This window comes from Chelonoidis abingdonii, chromosome 2, assembly GCF_003597395.2.
Source record: "Chelonoidis abingdonii isolate Lonesome George chromosome 2, CheloAbing_2.0, whole genome shotgun sequence".
In the NCBI taxonomy this organism is placed as follows: domain Eukaryota; kingdom Metazoa; phylum Chordata; order Testudines; family Testudinidae; genus Chelonoidis; species Chelonoidis abingdonii.
This window is the reverse complement of record NC_133770.1, coordinates 45,838,938-45,862,392: the sequence shown is the minus strand read 5'-3', so window position 1 is coordinate 45,862,392 and position 23,455 is coordinate 45,838,938. Positions and strand designations below refer to the sequence as shown.

The 23,455-nt window shown below is 39.1% G+C and overlaps 1 protein-coding gene across 13 annotated transcripts in view; it reads right to left on the bottom strand.

The window, feature by feature from the left end:
* ADAM22 (ADAM metallopeptidase domain 22) overlaps nucleotides 1-23,455 on the bottom strand; it is a 246,355-nt gene that overhangs the window by 13,885 nt on the left and 209,015 nt on the right. Inside the window, exons 27-31 of one of the 13 annotated variants that reach the window (XM_032793371.2) lie at nucleotides 17,704-17,898; nucleotides 14,252-14,352; nucleotides 8,744-8,810; nucleotides 5,189-5,299; nucleotides 2,979-3,065 (exon numbers count right to left, since the gene is read on the bottom strand). In XM_032793371.2, coding sequence (XP_032649262.1) covers nucleotides 2,979-3,065; nucleotides 5,189-5,299; nucleotides 8,744-8,810; nucleotides 14,252-14,352; nucleotides 17,704-17,898 — 561 coding nt within the window. Of the gene's footprint in view, nucleotides 1-2,978; nucleotides 3,066-5,188; nucleotides 5,300-8,739; nucleotides 8,811-14,251; nucleotides 14,353-17,703; nucleotides 17,899-23,455 lie in introns of those variants that run through there. The other 12 variants (XM_032793372.2, XM_032793373.2, XM_032793374.2 and 9 more) reach the window with 12 other exon arrangements.

Here is a 23,455-nt window from a genome sequence, read left to right as displayed (position 1 = left end):
AAAATCTACAACAGCAGACTTTGGCAGTTATCAATGTTTTGTGATTCTCTAGTCCCTCTGCTGCCTTCAACAACAGCACTTAACAACACACTATTCCCAGAACTATGCTGACATCACTGACGGTAGCACAGAAACAGGGAAGTAAACAAAACAGCAGTGTCAATTTCAGCTTTCTTAAAAGAGGGCACAAATGAAACAACTAAAAAAAAGTATTATTCCGTGTTAACTGTCTCCATTCTTGGATCATGGTTTCTAAAACCAAGCATAAGATGGCGTTTTTCTTGAATTTGACTAATCACTTGGGTTATAAAATAGGCCCTTTAAACAATTAATTAATTTGTGTGCTTTTTTTCCAAGCTTACACTTTATACTATAAGACACTATCTTTGGTTATTTTTCTGAAGTTTTGCAAGGTTATTTTATTCAAAAATTGCTTTTAAAAGATTGTGTATTTAAGAGCTCAGAAAGCTGCTGTGTGAGTTTTTAAACAGTGTCCTTAGTAATAATAATGTCTTTTTTCTTGTCTCTGAGAAGAAGCACCAGTTTAACTAAAATAGTTTATTATAATTGATTTAGTGAAGTGTTGCAAATGCTATGTGGGTTTAAACTTAAGTCAATTTCAACCAGTTCCCCAAATAAGCTAAATCAGTGTTTCTCAAACTGGGGTCGGGAAAGCCCCTGGCGGGGCCGGGCTGGTGTGTTTACCTGCCCCGTCCGCAGGTCCGGCCGATCACGGCTCCCACTGGCCGTGGATTGCTGCTCCAGGCCAATGGGAGCTGCTGGAAGTGGTGCAGGCTGAGGGATTTACTGGCTGGCGCTTCCAGCAGCTCCCATTGGCCTGAAGCAGCGATCCGCAGCCAGTGGAAGCTATGATCAGCCGGACCTGCAGATGGGGCAGGTAAACACACTGGCCCGGCCCACCAGGGGCTTTCCCTACACAAGTGGCGACCCCTGTTTGAGAAACCCTGAGCAAAATCAATATAAGCAGATACAAAAATCAAAGGAACTGTCCATGCAGGGTTTACATAGTTTAACTAAACTGATTTAAATAAAGTATGTTAGTTAAACTGGTGCAATTTTTGTGTTTCATAATACCTTGGTCTGCTGAAGTTGCAGGTTTCCACTGCATTTTGAGAAGAACACTAGCAGTCAACATACTTCTGTTTCTTCTAGATGGTTTCCTAAGGAATTTAATCTGGAGCTACTGCTGAACTGGAAAGTTTTGCAGAAAAGTTCTGTGACGTTTAATGTGTACCTTGCTGCCAAAGCACTTCAGTAGTTCGTAAAATTATATAACTAGTCCCTAACTCATTGGGGTTGGGGAAGGTGTAAAAGAGCATATTCCTAGACAGATTGTCCTCAGATAAACACATTCAGTTCCAAGAGATTTCAGATATTTGAAGCCAAATTTTGGCCTAGGGATTAATTTAACCTAAATAATTGCTGTAGCTTCAAACTGTAATTACAAGATAAAAGTTCTAATGCTATTAATGCTAAGAGCACCCAGTTCTTTTTTTAATGAAAAGATATACAGCAGAGTACTTCAGATGGATCGTTTGCCTCTACAAATATCTTTTTGTATTTTCAAAATGCAGCTGTTCTAAGTAACATGTAGATGATGTAATGGAAATATTTCACAGCTATCATTTAAAATACTAAAAGTATAATTGTGGGATTCTGAGTTCATTTGCCTTTTTTAAATGCTTCTTTATTCATGATTTTTGGTCGATGGTACTCACTTAACACTTCATTTCTAACGCACTGCAGAGATCCAGTCATGTTAACAGCACACGATATGCCTAACAAACAAGAACGGCTCTTTCCAAAGCACTGTGGGATTATTAAATTAAATGTCTTTTCACATTTCCACAGATTGTGTCTGCTTCATGCTTTTATATTGTGCTGTTGAAAACAAGGAGCTAGTTCTCAACTACAGAGAGGTTTGGGACCTGATTCTCAGTTTTACTACAGTCCCTTTATGCTACTCTGTTAATACAAAGGGAGCAGAAATGTGCCCCTGATAATACCTCCTGTGCAAGGGGACTCCTTGGTCTATAGAACTGGTGTAAACACCCTACCCTGGCCTTGCTCCCAGGCCCCAGAATAGAGGGTGTTTTGGGGTTGGCTAGTGGTGGGATGGGGCATATTCTCTACCTCCTGGAGTCTACCGGGGGCCATGGGAAGCAGAACATAAGTTAAAGCAACCCTGTGGCTCTTCCACATACTACACAAAACAGTGGCTTAAAGCTATCTTTGCCCCTCCCCTCATTCCTAACGTGGGGATGGGGGAAACTGAGAACTGCATGAAGAATCAAAGTTCATTATTCAGATACAAGATGGAGGCTGACCTAGTTTTTCTGTTTACTTGGCACTAAATTCACAATTTTCTCTTTAATTGTAAGTATTTTCAGTAGAACCCTACACTCATTTGTACCACATACACTAGGTGGTTAGATCTTCCCAGTGCAGAATGAAGTCTTATAGTTCTCATTTTTAATTCTGGTCATGTTAATTATTTCATCTCCATTGTATTTTTAAGGTAAAATTCCACTATATTTTATTCTTTTTCTTTTTGTGTAAGTTTAGTATGCACTATATAGACAAGAGACCATTTGTTTCAGTAAATGAAATCCTATTTAGGTTAAAACTATTTTATTAGTGGTAAATATGTCTCATGCCCATAAAACACTACTTGGCATAAAATGAAGAGAAAGCTGCTAAAAGCTATAGATGATGGTGGGAATGCATGCACTACAAACATCCTTTTCAATGGCTTCATTAAAACATTCAGAAAAAGAATTGGAATTGTACATGAAGCCAAAAAAAGAAAAAAAAAAGACACCAAAAGGCAGCAAATGAACAAGGGGCTCTTTGCACCTACAGTAACTTGTACTGATATATACAAGATAGGAGTCCCAACATATTTGTATATGCTGGAACAGCTCTTACAAATGATATAGAATTAATTTACAAAATACCTAAAGTATGGTCCTTCAGTGTTTTTATTCACATCTTCTACCCACTTAGCTACATTATATTCTCTTTTGAACCAGGGGTTTAAATACCTGCAGAAAGCAATGGAAGGAACAGAGAAGGCAGAAGAACAAGAAGAATAGAAAATCTGAGAACACGCACAAGCTCAGCAAGGATGTCTTCATCCCCAAAATGCAAGTGAGTATGGCAAATAAATCAGTATGGATGTTGGGTGAGGAGTAGGCAATGTGTACAACTGCATGAGAAAATTTGAACTGCAACAAGGCTCAAGTTCAGTTAATCTGGAAATTGTTGAGGACACATTACTCATTTAATTTCCTAAGGGTGAAATTTACCTCTATGCAGAGGGCCAGGAATGATCACAAGGTATTTGTACCTCTTATGTCCTCAAAGTAGTGACATGATGAGATTTTGGCTCCTGTCCTGCAATTTACTCTCTGCAGCAGCAGGCATCTGCCCAGCTGGACTGAATTGCAGGATTGAGGCCTTAAGTGCTGCAGAGACTTTGGGCTGGCCCTCTGTACATGGATGAATTTCAACCTCACCATTTAAAATGCTCTTTTTGCCACCTCTGGTAATTTCTTTACACCTATCCTGTGAACAAAAATTGGTTTTAATAATTATGTGTGATCTGGTGAAATTGCAAAGAGGGCTGCATAACTGATCTGATATTTTACCTTGTAAAACCTCGATTAGCAAAAGAACAACTTTAAAAAAAACATGTATGTGTTTAAGTTACACACAAACTAAGAAACATTGTTATTTTATTCCATGGTTAGCAGTACTATTACAACAGGTGAAGACAGTTGTTCTGTAACTAACTTCCCTTGGCCACCAATAGAAAGTTCACTTAATTGTACTGAAACTTCCTCTTCTCCCTTTGTAGTGTTAACAATAAAATGGGATGTAGACACTGAGCAACTTGTTTGGTGCAATTTAAATTCTGCATTTCTGGTATAATCATCACAAGGGTGTAACAGTTATTTTTATCACTGCATTTATGTAATAGGGACCAACACAATCTGAAACAGTAAATGAAATGTAACACCAAAAAAAGCAAAAATTCTTTTTTAAATTACTGTAAATACCTTTGGGCCAGATCCCATAGCTCTTATTCCACTGATCTCATGAGTGAACTGTTACCTCAAGGGACTGATTTTATGAGTGTGGGACAGGCCAGTTTTCTTTCTTTGAAAACACAACCGAATGTACTACAATATTCCAGACCATGTCAAAGTCTAAAACCTGTAGCAGGTGGTTGTTTTTTTTAAAAAAACCTCCTTAGACCTCCTTTTTTGTTCTGGAACTTCATCTCCCTGCCCTGCGTAAGCACAGCCACAGCTTTCAAAAAGTATTTGCCCCCAGCCACAGTTGCCTCTAACTTGCCTTTCTTAATCACAAACGAGTGAAATCAGTAGTGCTTTATGCTTTCCAACCTGGCTTCTTAGTAAAAAGTAAAAGTTTAAAGCTGTGGTGCAGCCACAGATGAAGTGCTAGTAAATCAACAGGCTGGCGCCAGTATCGTTTGGATCTGCTGTTACAGTTTTAACTGCTGATGTAGCTATGGATTTCCTAGGGAGTCAGCCATAGCTACAGTATTTTTAACCTGCACTTTTTTTTTTGAAGGGGTCTTTTGGTAACCATGAAACACTCCTGATCCGTCTTTTTAAAGTAGAAAATAAAATGTAATGTGGCAACAAAGCATGCAGTTGTTATCCAATGTTTGTCAGCTTCCTACGCCCAGTTACATACAGATAACTTTCATTCCTTCCAATCAATCTGCATATAGAAAGGTTTATATTATGTCACTGCAGACCACTGAATTATATCATGAGAAAGCTCTCAGATTGATCTTTGCAGTCATCTGTGCATCAGTCATAACTGAAATCCAACATTATTTTGAATGATGAATTCTCCTTTGAAATAAATCTGTCATTAAATCTAAGGCAAAAACTAGACCAATAGCTTGATTTGGCTTGTAGCACAACATGCAATAATGCAAAAGACCCAGGTTCAAGAGTGATCTTACACCTCAGGCTGGCAAGGAGGAGGGTTGAGCTAGCGCTGCATCAGCAGGAGCACCTCCAAGAGGTCAAAACTGTTTTGCCACAGTGAAACTACTGAATACTCAAGGAAAGGGATTTTTCATGGGATAAAAATGGCAGCCCAGAATATAGGAGCAGGTGAAACTGACCTGTGGTCCCGATTCCCTGTATGGGGGTGGTGAGAACCCCCTTGGCTTATGCCTTGGGTCGGGATTTGGTGGGCGAGAGAAAGCCCGGGCTCAGATACATGGGTTACCCTGCTGCAAAAACACAATATATAATAGAAAAATCTAAGCCAAATCATGTTTATATCAATTTATAACAATGAGGAAGATGCACACTTAGATGAAAATAATTAACAAAGAGAACCAGTACTGCTAATTGGCAAAACACATCTTACTAAGACATGTTTTAACACATCTCCATTTTATTGTCAGGATATTTAGAAAGTCTGTATTACCTTTCTTGGATAATATTCATTGATTTTAACAGAAAACTATTACTTTATCAGACCACTTAATCAATTCTGTTGTAGAAACTTTGGAAGAACATGCTGGCTCTGTTAGTCAACACTTTCTTTGTACGGAGTGAACCACCTGACTCCATTGAATAAAAACTCCCAAGTTTTTTTTTTCTACTCATCTGGAAGCAATTAAAAACTGACAAAAATATCTTTAAGTAGAGCGATGACATTTATCAGCAGGCTTACATCAACCAAGAAACAATCTGTTAGATTTCAAAATAATGCCTGGTACATTTTTCAGGAATTGCATGAGATGCTTGCTATGTGCATCCCATACTAATACTAATGAGAGTCATATGGCTGAAATCCTACCCAATGCTTCAGAAATTCAGAGGAAACTAACAGTTTAATTGTGGGCCAATTTCCAATCAGTTTCACAACTGTGCACACAAAACAGTGCAATGCACTTAATTAGTACATGCAATCGCTGCAAATATATGCATAAATCAGGTATGTGTGTATGTAACTGTACATCCGGTAGCTTCCTGTGCAAATACCTGAATTCTGCACACATTCAGAGTATGGCACAAATCAGGCTCATAATGTTTTAACAATTTACAGTGGATTTTGTTTACTTATGAGAGACAATAGTTTGGCACCTTATTATTTTCTTTTCACTGTGTGCACTATTCAGCTCCCAGATCTCATATAGGAAATACTCCAATCACTATCCACTGTCTCAGGATATATTTTATTAAGGTTCTTTCACGTTTACCTGAGATGTTAATGAGGTGAATTTGTCTTGAAAATGTTGCATGAACCTTAAGGCACCCTTAAAGCAGCTGGCATCACATTTTTGTTAAAACGAACAACAAATGTTTTGATCACAGTTAGTAACAGATCATTCCTCATCAGTTCTTTACAAAATGTGATTTCATATTTATAATTATATTCTATGTGTGACACCCCTACAATTCTCTCCTCTCCTCACTACAGACGTGTTGCTTGGGAGAATCCAGTTTTGTAGCCCATGAAACCTGCTCACCTCATGGCTGCTCTTCTTGCAGAGCAGACTCTTGACAAGCTGACTTTGCAATCACCAACCTCTCTCACCCACCCCCAAAGCAGACACCTTCAGGGGAAAGGGTGTCTTCCCAGCCCACCTAGTCTGGCAAGTATATTTCAGGGACACAGATGTTCTGTGCCACCCCCTTATAGGTTGCTTACTCTTCAGCAACAGCTTCTGCCTCTGACTGTTACCATTTCTGGTAACACTATACTCAGCAGCAGGGATGAAATGAGAGAATTAGATATGGCAGAAATTATAGGTCACATTAAAAAGAGAAAATGCAATCTCATCTGCACTCTGAGCAGGTTAGTCAACCAAGCTAATTTCCTCTTATCAAATTGTCTCATGCAAAGGAAGAAACCGAACATTCGAATAAGAGTTTATCAATATTAAGACCACAGGGACAGGGGTGCTGAAGTCACTTGAAAGTTAAGCTCCTCCAAGGGATTTAAGAATAATCTTAGTGGTTTTGTATAGCCATTTTTAACCATGCAATGTTGTAGCTATTACATGTCTCAAACTATTAATGTTTGTAATTTGTAGCGAAGACTCACCTATGTGAACCTTTGGAAACCTATGTATGCAACAACTGTATATTGAACTTGGAATACTCATGTTTTGGAACAATCTCAAAATCCTTTAGCTGAAAAAGGCTGGGCCCTCAGAAAATCTAGTAGTATCATCAGCAATACCAGGAGAGATGAGATGGAGTGCCAATGAGAAACGCAGTCAGGAAAGTAACTGAAATACTTTCCTTGTGGATTGTATTTTCTATATGGACAACCTACCTAATTCTCAATTACTGAGGGATAATCTCCACTCAATAACATATTTTGCTTTCCATAACCAAATCTCTATACAACTTTTCATGAATGATGTACCTGAGTATTCAGATTCTAGTATCTAAACTGTATTGTTAAATCTATTCACCTAAATTTGGGTTATTGCTGATTATGTACTCTGTGTATCATATGACTTTTAAAAACAAACTTGGCATTTGTGGATAATCTAAGCACTATACCCAGATGTACAGGCACTCTTTTCTCAACCTATATATTGTATAACTTTTTTAACATTAGCTTTAATACAATTTTTAAATCTATTAGGTTCCAGCTGGACCGGTATCAAACCCTTCTGCCAGTGGGGAGATACATTAGTACTGATGACAGAGGGAGAGGGAATAATCATTTCTGTCACTGGCAGAGAATTATAAATTCTTAAGTGGCACAGTAATGACAAAGGAAGCCTAGTGGAAAATGTTTGACAAGCCTAGAGGTTATGGTTCCACCTATTCACCATCCTTTCAGATAAGGCGTCTAACTAAGTAGACATAGATAATATGGAGTATTTCTCACGAGAATAGCAAATATGGGCCTATTCAATAAATTATACAAAACAAAGAAGGCAAGAAAGCAAATTTAATTAATTTTGTAACTGTCTATGTGAAGCTTGTACATGTATGACAGTTTTACAAATGGATTCAATTCTTAATATGATTAAATTAATACATACCTGCCCATTTCTTTATTTTTCCCTTACTGGACCAAATCCAAAGCCTATTGAAGTCAATGAAAAGACTCACACTGACTTCAGTGGGCATTGTAGCAAAGACTGTGCACGGACAGTCTCATCATGTTCTGATCCAAGTGGTTTGAGAAAATATTCTAGGTCAGACTTGATGGCTTAGAGCACTAAACTGTAAATATGTTCTCAAAGCACAGTTAGGTTCTTTTCCTAAAATCTCTGGGTGGGGATTCAGAGATAGGAATGTGTGTCCCCAGGAGGACCAGTGTCATCTGCAGTGGTTCCATCTGGGGTGAGGGCAAAGGAAGGAAAATAGGTTATCTGAAATTCACTAGATGAACAGGACACACTCAGAAATGGCAGTTTACTGTAGACAAAAGCCTGTTGTGATGGTGCAGGCTGTCACCCCCAGTGGGGTTCACTATAGGGCTGACTGCGAAGAAGAAAAGCAATAATTAATTGTTTTAGAAGAAGTAAAAAGAATATTAAAAACACATTTGTTAAACCATTTACCAGCCTGCCAGTCAGTACTTTGAGTGGGCCACAGGGAACATCTGTAGTTTCTATTTTAAAATGCTCAGTGTAAATGAAAGTAGCATTAGTTTGTAAGCTGTTCTTTTCTGCTTTGCTGTTAAAGGGTCGACTTACTCAGTTGAATTAGACCGTGGCCTATATTTTTTGCCTCTGATTTTCTTTCTGTTTCCTCCTATATTACCTGAAAAAGATCAGAGGATAAAGACAGACCAAATAATATCTTGAAATGTACATGTACAACATTCTAAAAATGTTTATAATTCATGTTCATTACCTCCCCGCCAAACCAGTGGTATTGACAGCTTCTGCCATTCAAAAATCATGAGTCAGGCATCCCCCCAAAATCATGAGCTTTTATTTGCCTTCTGGTTTCTAAGTCTTTAGGGTGCACTTGGGTCACATTTTCAAACTTTTCTCTGCAACCATGAGAGGTAGAAACTTATGTTTAAAAATATAAAAGCTGAAATTCTCATCCAATTAGAACCCGCCAGAGCTGGGGCTCTAAGATAAACACTAAATATTGCAAAACTAACAATATAGTCCTAAGGGTTGGAATCACTGAGCTACTCATGGTTGATTTCTGCACATTGTTCATGACCTCTCATATTGGTGTTAGAACAATGGGTGAAACCAAGGAGATGTGATTTCTACGAAATGAAACATCCCACTAACAGCTTTGTGTGCTAGTGATCTCTTAATAAAATATTTACTATATTTAGAAAAAAATATCCAATACACTAGTTAAAAGGGACCCTGTCAACTTGAATTTTCTGAAATGGACTAAAACAATACAGTTTGCTAACAGAATACACATTAGTCATAGCCCCAATTTTAAAAAAAATTCCTTTAAGAAAAAATTGTTAGAGGCTTTTCTATTCTGTCCTGTTGGAAGGGTCTTTTAAGTGAGCACATGACCCCCTATGTGTTCAGGTCTGCTGCTTCTCCCCGCCCCTGCACACACTTGCTTGTGCCTCTTTAGTTTCATTTTCGGCTCTACTGCTGGTAAACACCGACTATTGCAGGGCTTGTAAAAAGGCACGCACCATCAACAACCCAGCACAACTGACTATGCACAAAATGCTGTTGTAGCAAATACACTGAAAACAAAATCAGTAAAATGCCCCAGTCTCTTTCAGTTGCATTAATCTTAGTAGATACAGGTAGCAAAAACAGGTAAAACATTGTCAGAGAATTGTGCATTTCAAGTTACCGGTGTCCTTTTAATGCCAACCCTGTGAGCAGCAAATGCAGTGTGCAGTGAGAGTGAGGATGCTCTGTACGTCACTAGAGGTAGTCAGCTCTGCACAGGATGGAGCTCCATAAAAATTAAAACAGGATCACTGAGAGACGGATTCTCCACCACTCTGCATGAGCTCAGCAGGAGTGGAGAGGAGAGGCCACAGAGAAACAGTTCCAGCTCCCTGATCCTTCACCAACGACCCAATGAGAAAGCAGCTCTAACTCATGAGGTCTCTCTCTTCCCTACCAACCCCTTACACTGGGGTAAGGAGGTGGCTGGTAATGGAGCCAGCTCTATGCCACCAGAGAACCCCACTGTACCGACTATTTCTGGCCAATCTAATTCCTCTTTGCATTGCTTAACTGGCACATAAAGGATCAGAGAATCTGGCATGATGTGCATGTGCACATATGTACATACAAATTGGGCATTCTGAATATGTGAATTGTCAGACTGGACTTCCTCCTAGAAACTGTGATCGGATGTTAGATGGGGTGAGATCTGAGTTACTACAGAGAATTCTTTCCTGGGTGCTGGCCGGTGAGTCTTGCCCACATGCTCAGGGTTTAACTGATCGCCATATTTGGGGTCAGAAAGGAATTTTCCTCCAGGGCAGATTGGCAGATGCCCTGGAGGTTTTTTGCTTTCCTCTGCAGCATGGGGCACTGGTCACTTGCTGGAGGATTCTCTGCAGCTTGAGGTCTTCAAGCCATGATTTGAGGACTTCAATAACTGAGACATAGGTTAGGGGTTTGTTACAGGAGTGGGTGGGTGAGATTCTGTGGCCTGCATTGTGCAGGAGGTCAGACAAGATGATCATAATGGTCCTTTCTGACCTTAAAGTCTATGAGTCTATGAGAATGGAATTCTGCATGGAACTATAAAGGTAATTTCCATATATTTGCAATATGGCCTTGGATTTAACCTATGGCCTCAATATCATCAGGCATTAACAACCTTGACCTCCACTGTGAAAAAAACATACATATCTAAATGTACCATTTTTAGCATAGTTGCTAAAACTGTATTACATTTACAAAGAAAAACAACTGATCCAGTGTTGTTGCCCATACACTGGTAAAACTCCCAGTGTAGCTGGAGGGAATGTTGCCTGAGGGGTTGCAGAATTAGGCCTTACATTAGCAGAAGCCTTTAAGTTCTAAAATTTAACTGATTTACATTAAACATTACATAGTTGTCCTCAGATGAGTAGCACCATCTGGGCAAGAGTCGTATTTTACAGTCTGCCATGCAAATGAGGAAGTGTGTTCTTGTGCTCTCCCCAAGAAAAGACTAAGAAGCAGATTGTGCCTTCCAGTTTTCTCCTGCTCCAGGAGGTGTATGTGAAGGAGAAAGACAGCTTGTGCAAGCCCTAAACTTGGTGCAGTCTATGTTCCCAAGCACAGCTGAACTTGCTGGAACGTTTTGCCGTGAAACTTCGCCCATATGCACGGAGAGAAATGTAGCAGTCCTGCAGAGGCTCCTCACTGCTCTGTGGTATGGGTAGCCAATGCAGGAAAGTAAGAGATGCTTATATCCCCCCATTCCTCTGTAGGAGCAGTTGGGGTAGGCCACAATCTGGATTTTAGTAATAATCTAATACTGTAGAACTTGGCCTTGGTGATCAATGACTGTAATGATCATTTGGCTAAAACTCTTAAGGCCAGGTTTTCAAAGGCAGTTAGCATCTAAAGATGCAAATTGGTGCCTAGTAGGATTTTCAAAAGCACCTTGTGACATTATTGACATGACCTGTAACCATATAGATCATTGTTGCACTAGGTCTTGTACGGAGGAGGTCAAGTGGGGCGTCTGTGGAAAGGTTGTAGTTTGCTAGCTATGATTATGTTGTCTGTATGTGTGTATCATTTTTGTATTTGAAGTTATGAATATTGGCTATGTACTTGTATCTCAATGTGTTTGATTCTAAGTAGCCTCAGTGAAGCATTTGGTCAGCTTCCTGAGAAAGGACTTAACTGACAATGGACTTTGGGAGATGCTAATCTACATCTGAGCTTTCCTGGGAATGTTCAAACTAACATGTAAACAATGGCGTCCGCCTGCAAAAAGCTGAATCATTCATGGACATGTGACTTGCCCAGGTGGCTACAAACTCCATCTGGCTGCTGTGATTTTGCACAGGAAACCAAAGAGGTTTCTGCCCACAAGAGAGAGAATATAAAAGGCCCTGGAAACCCCTCCATTTTGTCTTCAGCTGGTTCAAGAGATGGCCTCTCCACCCCCGGGAGATGCCTGAAAGAAGCTGGAACAAAGTACAGTAACTACAGGGGTGTGAGTGATTGCTGGACCCAGAGTATGAAGGAGACCAGTCTGTGAAAGAAGCTTATTGGAACATCTCTGGGGGTGAGATTTCATCTGTAATCAGTTTCTTAATGTATTAGGCTTAGACTTGTATGTTTTGTTTGATCTTGCTTGGTAACTTATTTTGTTCTGTCTGTTATTACTTGGAACCGCTTAAATCCTACTTTTTAAACTTAATAAAATCACTTTTTGCTTATTAGTTAACTCAGAGTAAGTAATTAATACCTGGGGGAGCAAACAGCTGTGCATATCTCTCTATCAGCATTATAGAGGGTGGACAATTTATGTGTTTACCCTGTATAAGCTTTATACAGAGTAAAACAGATTTATTTGGGGTTTGGATCCCACTGGGTGTCTGGGTGCTAGAGACAGGAGCACTTGCTAAGCCGTTTTCAGTTAAGTCTTCAGCTCTGGTTCAAACCCTGGGTCTGTGTTGGAGCAGACTGGCATGTCTGGCTTGACAAGGCAGGGTTCTGGAGGTCCAAACTGGCAGAGAAAACAGGCTCAGAGGTAGTCTCAGCACATCAGGTGACAGTCCCAAGGGGGTTTCGGTGATCAAACCCATCACACACCTAATCACTGAAGTCAATGGGAGTTAGGTACCTAACTTGCCTAGGCACTTTTGAAAATCCCTCTAGGTGCCTACCTGCATCTTTAGATGCCTAAATACCTTTAACCATCTGGCCCTCAGAGCCTTATTTCCAAAATTTAGCATTTCCTGTTTTGATATGTTTGGCCTTGTTTGCAATGATCAGCTGATTTCAAGCAACAGGGATAAACCTCAAAGAAATTTAGTTCCTCGTTAAACTCTTAAATATACATCTCTTAGTCTCTGTCTTTGAAAAACTGCAGTGGGGCCATTCTGATGCTCTTGTGTGCAATTCAATTAGAGGGTTCAAATTCTTAATTTTTCATACAAAAAGAAAACTGGGAGTCATTTTACTTCTCTGATATTTATTTTTTCATCCAATGTATCACCTCCAGGTATTCTCAATGGTAAACCTTTCCAAAGCAAAGTGGCTGTAGCCAATGGAGTGCCATGCTTTACAACATATTGGGCCATAGAATCTCGCCCATTCTGCTCAAGTGGCACAAAGGAAGCAGAACTATCTGTATCTCCCCAACAGACTCAGACCCAGTGCATCCGCATCCTAGGCCATCCCCATCCCCAGACTGAGTGGGGGTGAGTAAAGATGGGTAGGGGAAGTGGTTGAACCATGTTGTGCTCTGATAATAACTAGCTTGTGGGCAGGTCCTTGGGGATAATTACCAGCAACTAAAGTTTAGAGCATCCCTGAGGCTGCTCTAAACTCTGCAGGAGCTGTGGCCAGCATCAGTGCCATGTCTAGGCACCAGCGCAGGAAGCAGGTGCTTGGGAAGGCCAGTGGAAAGGGGTGGCACATCTGGGTCTTCGGCAGCAATTCGGCAGCAGGTCCCTCAGTCCCTCTTGGAGCGAAGGACCAGCTACCGAATTGCTGCTGAGGAATGAAGTGGTGCAGTTGAATCACCACCGAAGTGCCACCAATCGTGGGGGGTTTTTTTCTATTTTTCTTCCCTTCGCCACTTGAGGTGGCAAAAAAGCCTGAACCAGCCCTGGCCAGCATAAAAACAGCCAGTGACTCGGAGAGCTGTAAATGACTCACTTGTGGTTCCCCACTGTAGGCACAGCAGAGAATTTGGGCCATTATATCTGTACTGTGGTTCCTCTTAACTGAATATATGCTGCATATATGCTTCAGGTTTGCACTCAAAGGACTGTTTGAAAGTAACAATTGAATAGTACTGTTGAAAATTGTATTTAAAATTGCAGTTTGGCCCATTGCCATAGACCTGGAATAATTCACCTCTTGGAGTTAAGGGGTCAAGAGCTCCTGCTGTTAGCAATACAGAAAAATGTATTAGTGTGTTGTGCTGTTAAATCCAAACTCCCAGGTTAATAACAAAATGTACACAATTTTAGAGAGTCATGTTCCTGTCCAAAGAACAATTAAATTGTCAGCATAGTGGTGGTGACACCCAGGAGGGTTCTTGCTCTAGTCAGCGTCAGAGTCCTCCCTTACCTTGCCACGAGTTACTTCTAGGTCTCCCATTTTCACAGATGTCTGAAATATGCTTTGTGTCTGGGATCCTTTCACTCCACGAATGAGATAATCCATTTGACCTGGAATAGGAAGGCTCATCTATGATTGTTGTTAGGTTACCTTCTAATCATTATATATTGGTTTGAGGAGTTAGAAACATTCACAGTTCCAGGGATGGTCACAAAACAAAGTCCAATGGTCTGTCTGCACTAGCATAGTGCACTGTTTTATGGTAAAGCACTGCAGCTAAGGTTTGCTAGTACAGGCCATTCCCGCAGTGGTTCAGTGTGTCCACATTCACTAGCCTGGGTTCTATAAACTGGTTCATGGCGACCACTCATAGCACTTCATCCAACTGTTGCTATCCCAGGGCACAGCAAGCTTCCTAAGGCATCTTTCTAGTTATCTGTTCCTACCTGCAGCATGCCCTTTTCCCCTCCAATCATTGATTCCATCCTGACTGAGGAATGCAGGCTAAATCCTCATACAACTGGAGGGAAATATAATGATGGAAGGCAGTTGGGAGGATTCTCCAATACATTTCCTCGCCTACCTCTAGCCCTGAAAGCCCAGGATGATCATGATGAGCACCCACTTGCAGGCACTAAAATTTTACATTGTTTTATTTTTGAATGCAGGGGGTTTTGTACATAAATCTACATTTGTAAATTCAACTTTCATGATAGAGATTGCACTACAGTACTTGTATTAGGTGAACTGAAAAACACTATTTCTTTTGTTTTTTTTATAGTGCAAATACTTGTAATAAATATAAAGCAAGTACTGTACACTTTGTATTCTGTGTTGTAAATTAATTCAATATTTTTGAAAATGCAGAAAACATCCAAAAATATTTAAATAAATGATATTGTATTATTAATAGTGTGATTAATCGCATGATTAATCGTGATTTTTTTTAAAGCGCTTGACAGTGCTAATATGGATATTTTATTCTTTTTGTGAGCTAGAGATTGCAGTGTGCACTTACAGGCTAAAGTCATGGCAGACTGGGGTCTATATACTCAGATACTATAAGATGAACTAATGTATTTCTTTCTTCTCATGTTTTCCCTACGATCCAGAGATGTGTTTGTTGAGGGCCAGTATCAACAGAGAGCAGATCCTTGTAGAAGACTCCCTGCAACACAGCTAGTTCTGCTCCTCACCCCCTTTGCCATATGTGGTGGTGGTAACCCAGGACAATTATTAGGTCTACAAGAGGGGATGGAAGTAGACAAGTGGAACCTGGAGACTCATGGTAAGGTAAAACAGAGATTGTTTGTTTATTTACTTGGGAGAACCTTGACCTACTGAGTGCATTTGTATATTTTAACTGTATATCTGAATATACTAATATTCTTCCACCTCTTTCTCCTTTGGAGGGCAAGAATCTGATGGAGACTGCTTAGACAGTTCCCAGGTCACTCACAGGTCACCCTAAGGTATTTATTTATTTATCACACCAATATTTATTGATTCAAACATATTTCCAGGGTTAAATATCTTAAAACTGATACATTCTTGGATATTTTTTCTCCTACTAGTTTCTTTTACAGGTGCAACGGGTGCCCCCACTTTTTACTGTGCTTGGTGTTCACTGTTTTATAGTGGAGTGTTATAATAAAGTTAGCTGTTAATATGTTAATGTCATGCTGAATTCTGTTCAACTAACCATTCATTGTGTTTTCCAGCATCGATTGGACCAAATAAGCAAAGCCCCTTGGCTGCTCTTTGCTCTGCCCAGAGATGTGGGTGTTTGTGGACAGAGTGCCCTGAAGGCAATTTGCCTGATAGGCGGTATAACACCATGGGGACTGAACTGAAAGGATCAGTTAACACTGGAATCATTTCAATGCCTTGTTTTCTGTCCACATTAGTCCTACCATAGTATGAAAGAGGCATTACCCAAACTTGCTCAATAGTAGTGCAACAGTACCTGAACTGTGACATAGCAACATTCAATTTCTCTAGGGTCACAGACCTTAGCATTGTGCAGTAAATAAAACTACTGAGGGCAACATGAAGGAAATGGAAGTATGGGGCAAAATAAAGACATATCATGAAGAGAAAAGTTACATAACGTTCATTTAAAAAAGTTAAATAATTTTTTCTTAACTGGAATGCAAACCTGCTCCACTGCTGAATACAAGACCTATGGAAACTTGCTTTCCCAAGATTTGATTAGAACGTAGTCAACCGAGTAATGATTTTGCAGCTGAAGACATTGCATCATTTTAAGATTAACTTTCATTCCCTGGAAGTAAATTATTTATCTCCCCACAAATATAAAAGCTTTAGCCAAAAAGGGCAGTGTGGGTAATTAATTTACATCTCAAACACTGTTCCCTTGAAGGATACATTTGCCTTAGTCATAGATTTAAATGGGATACTTTAAAGGAAACAGAATGTGAGGCCTGTGTAGTATATACAATTTCACATACTTGCTATGTTCAGCAACTTTAAATGGGCTAAAAACTGTGTGAATTTTGTCAATTGCTCATTTATAAATTATCTAAAGGGAGAAGAAATAGGAAGGTTAAAAAAAATCAGTTCTCCTATGAGGACTGCATTCCTATTACACACTGCTCCTTGCAAATCATTTTGAAGTGCCAGTTGAAAAGGAGTTTCATAATTAAAATATCTCTGATTGCAAAATGATGGCAGAGCATGGTGAGCTTATCAACAACTAATGTACCATTAACATTTTGCAATGAACTCGTCATTTCAAAATTATGTTGATGTCTCTTCTAAGCACTTGGAGCCACAACATATTAGCAAACTCTAAACAAATGAATAATGTATCTTTTTGGATTAGTACTTAGCAATGGTACAATCTACTGCTCTGAGGGACTACTCACAATAGTCAGCACAAGGAACAAGTGTTTGCTAAATCAAGTCATAGATTAACACTTGATTGAAAGTTTAGTATGTTAGTATAGAAATAACATTTATATAAACTGTGAGCATCACACTCATTTCTGCAAGTCGGCAAGAATAAAAATATTTTTCACTATGTCTAGGTTGACTACAACTAAAAGGAGTTAACAATGACATTTACAAATAAGGATACAAAAATAACATTCATATTAACTAGTTTATTTTTGTAACTCTTATTGAAACATGACAGTATCTCTTTTCTTTGATTATCTGAACATGATATGAAATTCACAGGATTTTTTAATTATTGGTTTGTTTTCTTTTTGAACCTGCCAAGAATACTATAGTCTTCTTGGAAAGCAATTTCCAAGCAGAGAGATGCTGAAAATTAAATTACACAAATCTTGGACAGCAATGTAAATTATCCTTATTCTGCTTTGATTTTTAATAATCAACGTTTTGGGGCACTTTTGTAGTGCTGAAAAAACATCAGTAATCAAAGAATAAAAAATGCCATTTTTAACATTCCACAAAGAAGGAAGAAGGACTCAAACCTGCTGCAAAACAATGAAATGTTCTGACTAATGGAATAATGGGTGATGGAACAGGTAGAAATCTGAAAATGCGACAGAAAAGCAGACCTCTTCTTAGAACTAGATGCAGAATTTGTGCTGACTCCAGGAGGCATGTCGCTATAAAAAGAGTCGGCCTCTCCAGGCTTTTTTACATAATCTCCCTGTGGTATTTGTCTAAAGCATAATGAACATTTTAAAGTTAGAAGACAAGACATGCACACACAAACATTAGTTTAGGAGAAACAGGAAGAGATAACACTCTACAGGAGGAAACTGTAAGAATATTAATAAACACCTCAGACTTGAAAGAGAAGTCCTTCATATTTTTGAGAATTCAGAAATGCAATGTCAGAGGTTTAATTCAGAGAAACCTGCCTTTTAACTGAAAAAATCTGGCTGAGATTTTCAAAAGTGAGTAGTTAGTTTTGGATGTCTCAGGTTTTGGATGATCAATTTCAGATATCTTCAAGAGGCCTGGGTATCAGGAAGTGATAAGGACTATGTGACAAAGTACAAGTGCTGCAGCCTGCAAAGAACAGTCAGCAACTAGTCATATGGCTATTTAGGGCAGAGACTACAAGGAACTAGAAGTTGGGTCAAAAGGGAGCTAAGGGAAATGTTGTGTGTTCTCCCTTCCTGGCTGGTTAACGCAGGGAAAGCTTTTGGGGAATTATTGCTCAGGTTTTTTCAGTTGATTTGTATTTTGATTTTGAACCAAATGAATGAACAAACCCCAAAGAAAGAGTCTTAAAAGAACTTGGAGCTTTATTTCCATTCCCTAGCTGGTGAAACTGCCCATCAGTCTGCACACCCAGTATCTGAAAATCAGGCCTCCTTAAGGTGTCTCCAATAATGACACCCAAAATCACTGTTCAGTTTGAAAATCTTGACCTTTGTCTCAAACAAGGTTCACTTTAAAGCCCTCTAGCACTCTAGAAGCATACATTGCAAGTCTAGAATTGTATTTTTAAAGCAAATTTAGGGCTTGTGAAAGGGATTAGGTCATTTGGTCAGACAGAGAATTAACTATGGCAACTCAGTTTTAGTTGGATTTACTACTGGATTTCTAAGTGCATTTAAAATGCACTTTTTTCCCCTTCTGAAAGACAAATGACAAAATGGTGCTGACTTCCTTTAATTTGCACTAACTTCCACTTTGCTAAAGGTACTGATTTTAAGGATTTCATCATCTACTTGCTTGAATGACAGCTCCTAGTTTCAAGTTATCCTGTTGAGCTGCTGCATCTTTATGGTTCACTGTATCAGAAGTTTACATAAGGGTAATATTGGATTACAGCAATAGAACTTATTTTTTTCTGCGCTACTGTGTGCAGGTTGAGATTTTTTAAGTACAGTGTTACTTGGCTACAGTATAGTCAAGTTATTATCTTGAAATATGCATCTGAGCACCTCATTTAAAATGTAAATAATTCCAAAAATATTCCCTTTAGGCTTAAATTTTAACTTTTAATTCTTCTCCATTTTGTCAACAGTCAATCTCTGCGTAAGCATTACTCAGAAGATTGCTTGAAGCAGAAGAGACAAAGGAAAGCCAAAGACAAGCTGCTAGCCCAGATGTATTATAAGTTTTATTATAATCTTTTCACCCTTTTAGATCATGCTTTCTGTTCTGTGGTCCCTCCCTCATTCATCCAAGACCTGTTTCTGTTCTGATTAAACAACCTTTCCAATGTTTGCAATTAGAAGCAAATTATTTGCAAAGAGATTAAAATGTTCCATGTTTCTGAAGCACACTAATTTATCAAAACATATAATTCACATCCCACTCATCCCTTTAGCCATGGTTTGAGGGAAAACTTCCAATTTATGAACAACCTATCCCACTTTTCGTCTGATAGTGAATGTATAGCCATCGGTTATCACTGTTCTTTGGAGATAATTCTAGCAGGTCAAAAATGTCTCCCTAATTCAAATGGATAACTTGTCTGTTGCTTTAATCATTAGTAGAAGATGCCCAGTTCAACATTGTACTTTCCAAGGTGTTTGTTTCTGTTTGTCACCATTAATAAAAATGCTCATTAATCAGAAGGCTGACTCACTTTCACTTCAGTTTTCAGAAATACAGACTGTGTCCTCCTACTGAACTTGACTCTCAAGATTTCCTTCACTTCTTTCACTTCCAGATTTAAATTTCAAAAGCTCCTCATATATTTAAAATATATAATCATATGCCAAAAGGCTTGCAGATGGTACTTCACAATCCTTTTGGTTCCTTTCATTCCATACTGAGTCTCAGCTGTAGTCTCAATCTTCACACACCTCAGGAATATTTCACAGGCAAACTTATTGTGATTTGTGGGTATCTCAATAGAGTTTAATGGTTCCCCAGTGTACTACCTAACAAATTGTCACTCTTTGATCAAACTAATGCTTTTTTCCATATCTTTGTGCATTTCAGGCTATCTCAGTCGATAGAACCATTGACATTTTACTCCTTTCAGTTTTTTACATTTTATTTGTTTCAGTTGCTTTGCTCCATCAAATACTAATCCTTATGTAACACTGGCATGCACACTGATGATTTATTTTCATTTTGGATCAAGAGCTAACACTAATTCCAATGAGGGCTTTCCAGTCGACCCCCTTGCACTTTTTTCATCTACTTAATCCTTGCTTATATATTTTCATAACTATTTCTTCAGATAGCCGACTATAGGATTTCCTCTTCCTACATTAATGAGGTTTGGCTGCTAGGCAGCACTGGCTGCTTCATCATTTCCAAAGTCTTTGCCTATACTAGTTTCCATCCTGAACCTTAGCATGGAAACTGCACACAGAAGGAGTCCACATTCATAGCTTTCCATCTCACTTACTAAACTTCTTGGATGATGGAACCTAAAGGTTCACCAAGAATATATTAAAATTGATATTTTAGATTCTCTCAATCCTCTCATGCTAATTTTGCACTGGTATAGGCTGGGTTTCATTGGATATTTTCAAGATTTAAGTTGCCCTATCCTCTGCCAATGTAGTTGTATCTCCAGTCAAATGACTTTAAGACCAACTCATTCTCACATAACAGATATATAGGGAAAGAGTCAACATGGCTTTTGTACAGGGAAATCGTGATTCATCAATCTGTTAGAATTCTCTGAGGGAGTCAACAAGCAGGTGGACAAGGGTCAATATAGCAAACTTGGACTTCCAGAAAGCCATTGACAGGGTCCCTCACCAAAGGCTCTGAAGCAAAATAAGCAGTCATGGGATGAGAGGAAAGTTCCTCCCATGAATCAGTAACTGGTTAAAAGATTAGAAATAAGGGTAGGAATAAATGATCAGGTTTCATAATAGAGAGAGGTAAATAGCATGGTTCCTCAAGGAGTGTCCTGGGACCTGTGCTGTTCAACAGATTCATAAATGATCTGTGAAAGGGACTGAACAGTGAGGTAGCAAAATTTGCAGGCAATACAAAATTACTCAAGATAGTTAAGTCCAAAGGAGACTGCGAAGAGTTACAATGGGATCTCACAAAACTGTTTAGGCACCAAAATGGCAGATAAAATTCAGTGTTGATAAATGCAAAGTAATGCACATTGGGAACATAATCCCAACCATACATACAAAATGATGGAGTCTAAATTAGCAGTTACCACTCAAGAAAGATCTTGGAGTCATTGTGGACAGTTCTTTGAAAACATCCACTCAATGTGCAGCAGCAATCATAAAAGCTAACAGAATATTAGGAACCATTAGAAAAAGGGAAAATAATAAAACAAAAAATATTGTAATGACAATGTACAAATCACTGATATGCCCTCATCTAGAATATTGCATTTCAGAATAGATATATTAGAATGGAAGAGGTGCAGAGAAGGGCAAATGATTTAAGGGTATCAAACAGCTCCCATATGAGGAGAGATTAAGAAGACTGGGACTGTTCATCTTAGAAAAAAGACCACTAAGGGGGAAATATGATAGAGATCCCTAAACTCATGAATGGTGTGGAGAAAGTAAGTATTATTTAGCCCTTCACATAATGGAAGAACTAGGGTTCACCTGATGAAATTAAGAGGCGGCAGGTTTAAAACTAAAATAAGGAAGTACTTCATGCAATCCACAGTCAACCTGTGGAACTCACACTGGGGATGTTGTGAAGGCCAAAAGTATAACTGGGTTCAAAAAAGAATTAGCTAAGTTCATGGAGAATAGGTCCATTAATGGCTCTTAGCCAAGATGATCAGGGATGCAACGCTATGTTCCACATGTTCCTAAACCTCCATCTGCTAGAAACATCTGGTACTGGCCACTGTCAGAGACAGGATACTGGGCTAGATGGACCACTGGTCTGACCCAATATGGTCTTCCTTATGTTCTTATGATAAGAGACTCCCACAAACCAGTCTTCCATTGTCCCTCTGCTGTACCGATACAGCTGCATTGCTGCAGCACGTCTAAAGTGAAGACGTTCTACGACAAAGGGAGAGAGCTCTCCCATCGGCATAATATAACCACCTCAGCAAGTGGCATAAGCTATGTCAGCAGGAGAAGGTCTCTCACTGACATTGTGCTGTGCACACTAGTGCATATGTTGGTGTAACTTATGTTGCTCAGAAGAGTGGGTTTTTTCACACCCCTGAACAACATAAGTTATGCCAACATAGATTGTAGCGTAGACATAGCCTAAACAAATCTGCACTTGGTAGAGCCTCTCTGCTACATGCCAAGCATTCTAAGTGACAGAGAGAGTACTACAAAGGCAAAGGGCATGGAGTGCAAGCTCAGCAGGTGGCAGCAGCAGATATAGCAGCACCTTGGACCAAGACAGTGTGATAACTGCATTAGACAGGAGGGGATTGGACGGTGGGGGGAAGGCAGAAGAGTAATCAGTGAGCAACCCTCTCTTAGGGTCTGATCCTGCACCAGTGAAGCCAATTTGAGTTTGGCCTTTGATTTGAATGGGTGCAGGATCAGGCCCTTGCAGTTAGGGATGGTTAGAACAGCAGAGTAGGTGGAAGGAAGCATCGTTTGGGGGAAAGAGTAGGCTCTTCCTGGAATCAATAGCTGGACCTTGGTTGGTGGGAAGAGTGATTCAAGTAGTTTACATTGCTTATAACAGGAATTTTTGAACAGATCAGCATTTGTTTTAGACAGTGGAGCACAGGATTCAGACTGACATTTTTCCAAACTGGCTCATATATCTACACTGCTGATTCTGATCTCACACGGCTTTTACACTGGTGTAACTCCAGTGACTTCAATTGAGTTTTATATTGAATACTTCAATAGAGTATTATATTTTATATTTATACCAGTGGGAACTAGTCCTGGAACTGTATTCTCGTCTTGGTATACTCTTGTAGATATTAACTCATTTTTATCTAAATCCAATTTTATGGACCCTGCTCTGAAGTACGTTATCCTGAGTTCCTGCTTGTATATAAAACATCAGTCAAACATTAACTTGCAGGATATATATGAGACTAATTGAGTTGTGACAGCAATATGGACTTTAACATCTATCTTTATCACAGAAATTATTTCCTTCAAATTTATCTATGAATTTAATATAACTAAAATGTATTTAATTTAAAGGTGTAACTCCAGGAATGAATTTGGTTCAGAGAATTTAATGTGCATCAGGTTCATATTATTGCTGAATCCTCTTGGACCTCAAGAACATTTTAATCTCTAAAAGCATATTTGGTTTTTGCTCTGCTTTTACCTTTAATTATTTTTTTCTATATTTTCCTGTTATTGAATGAAATACTGG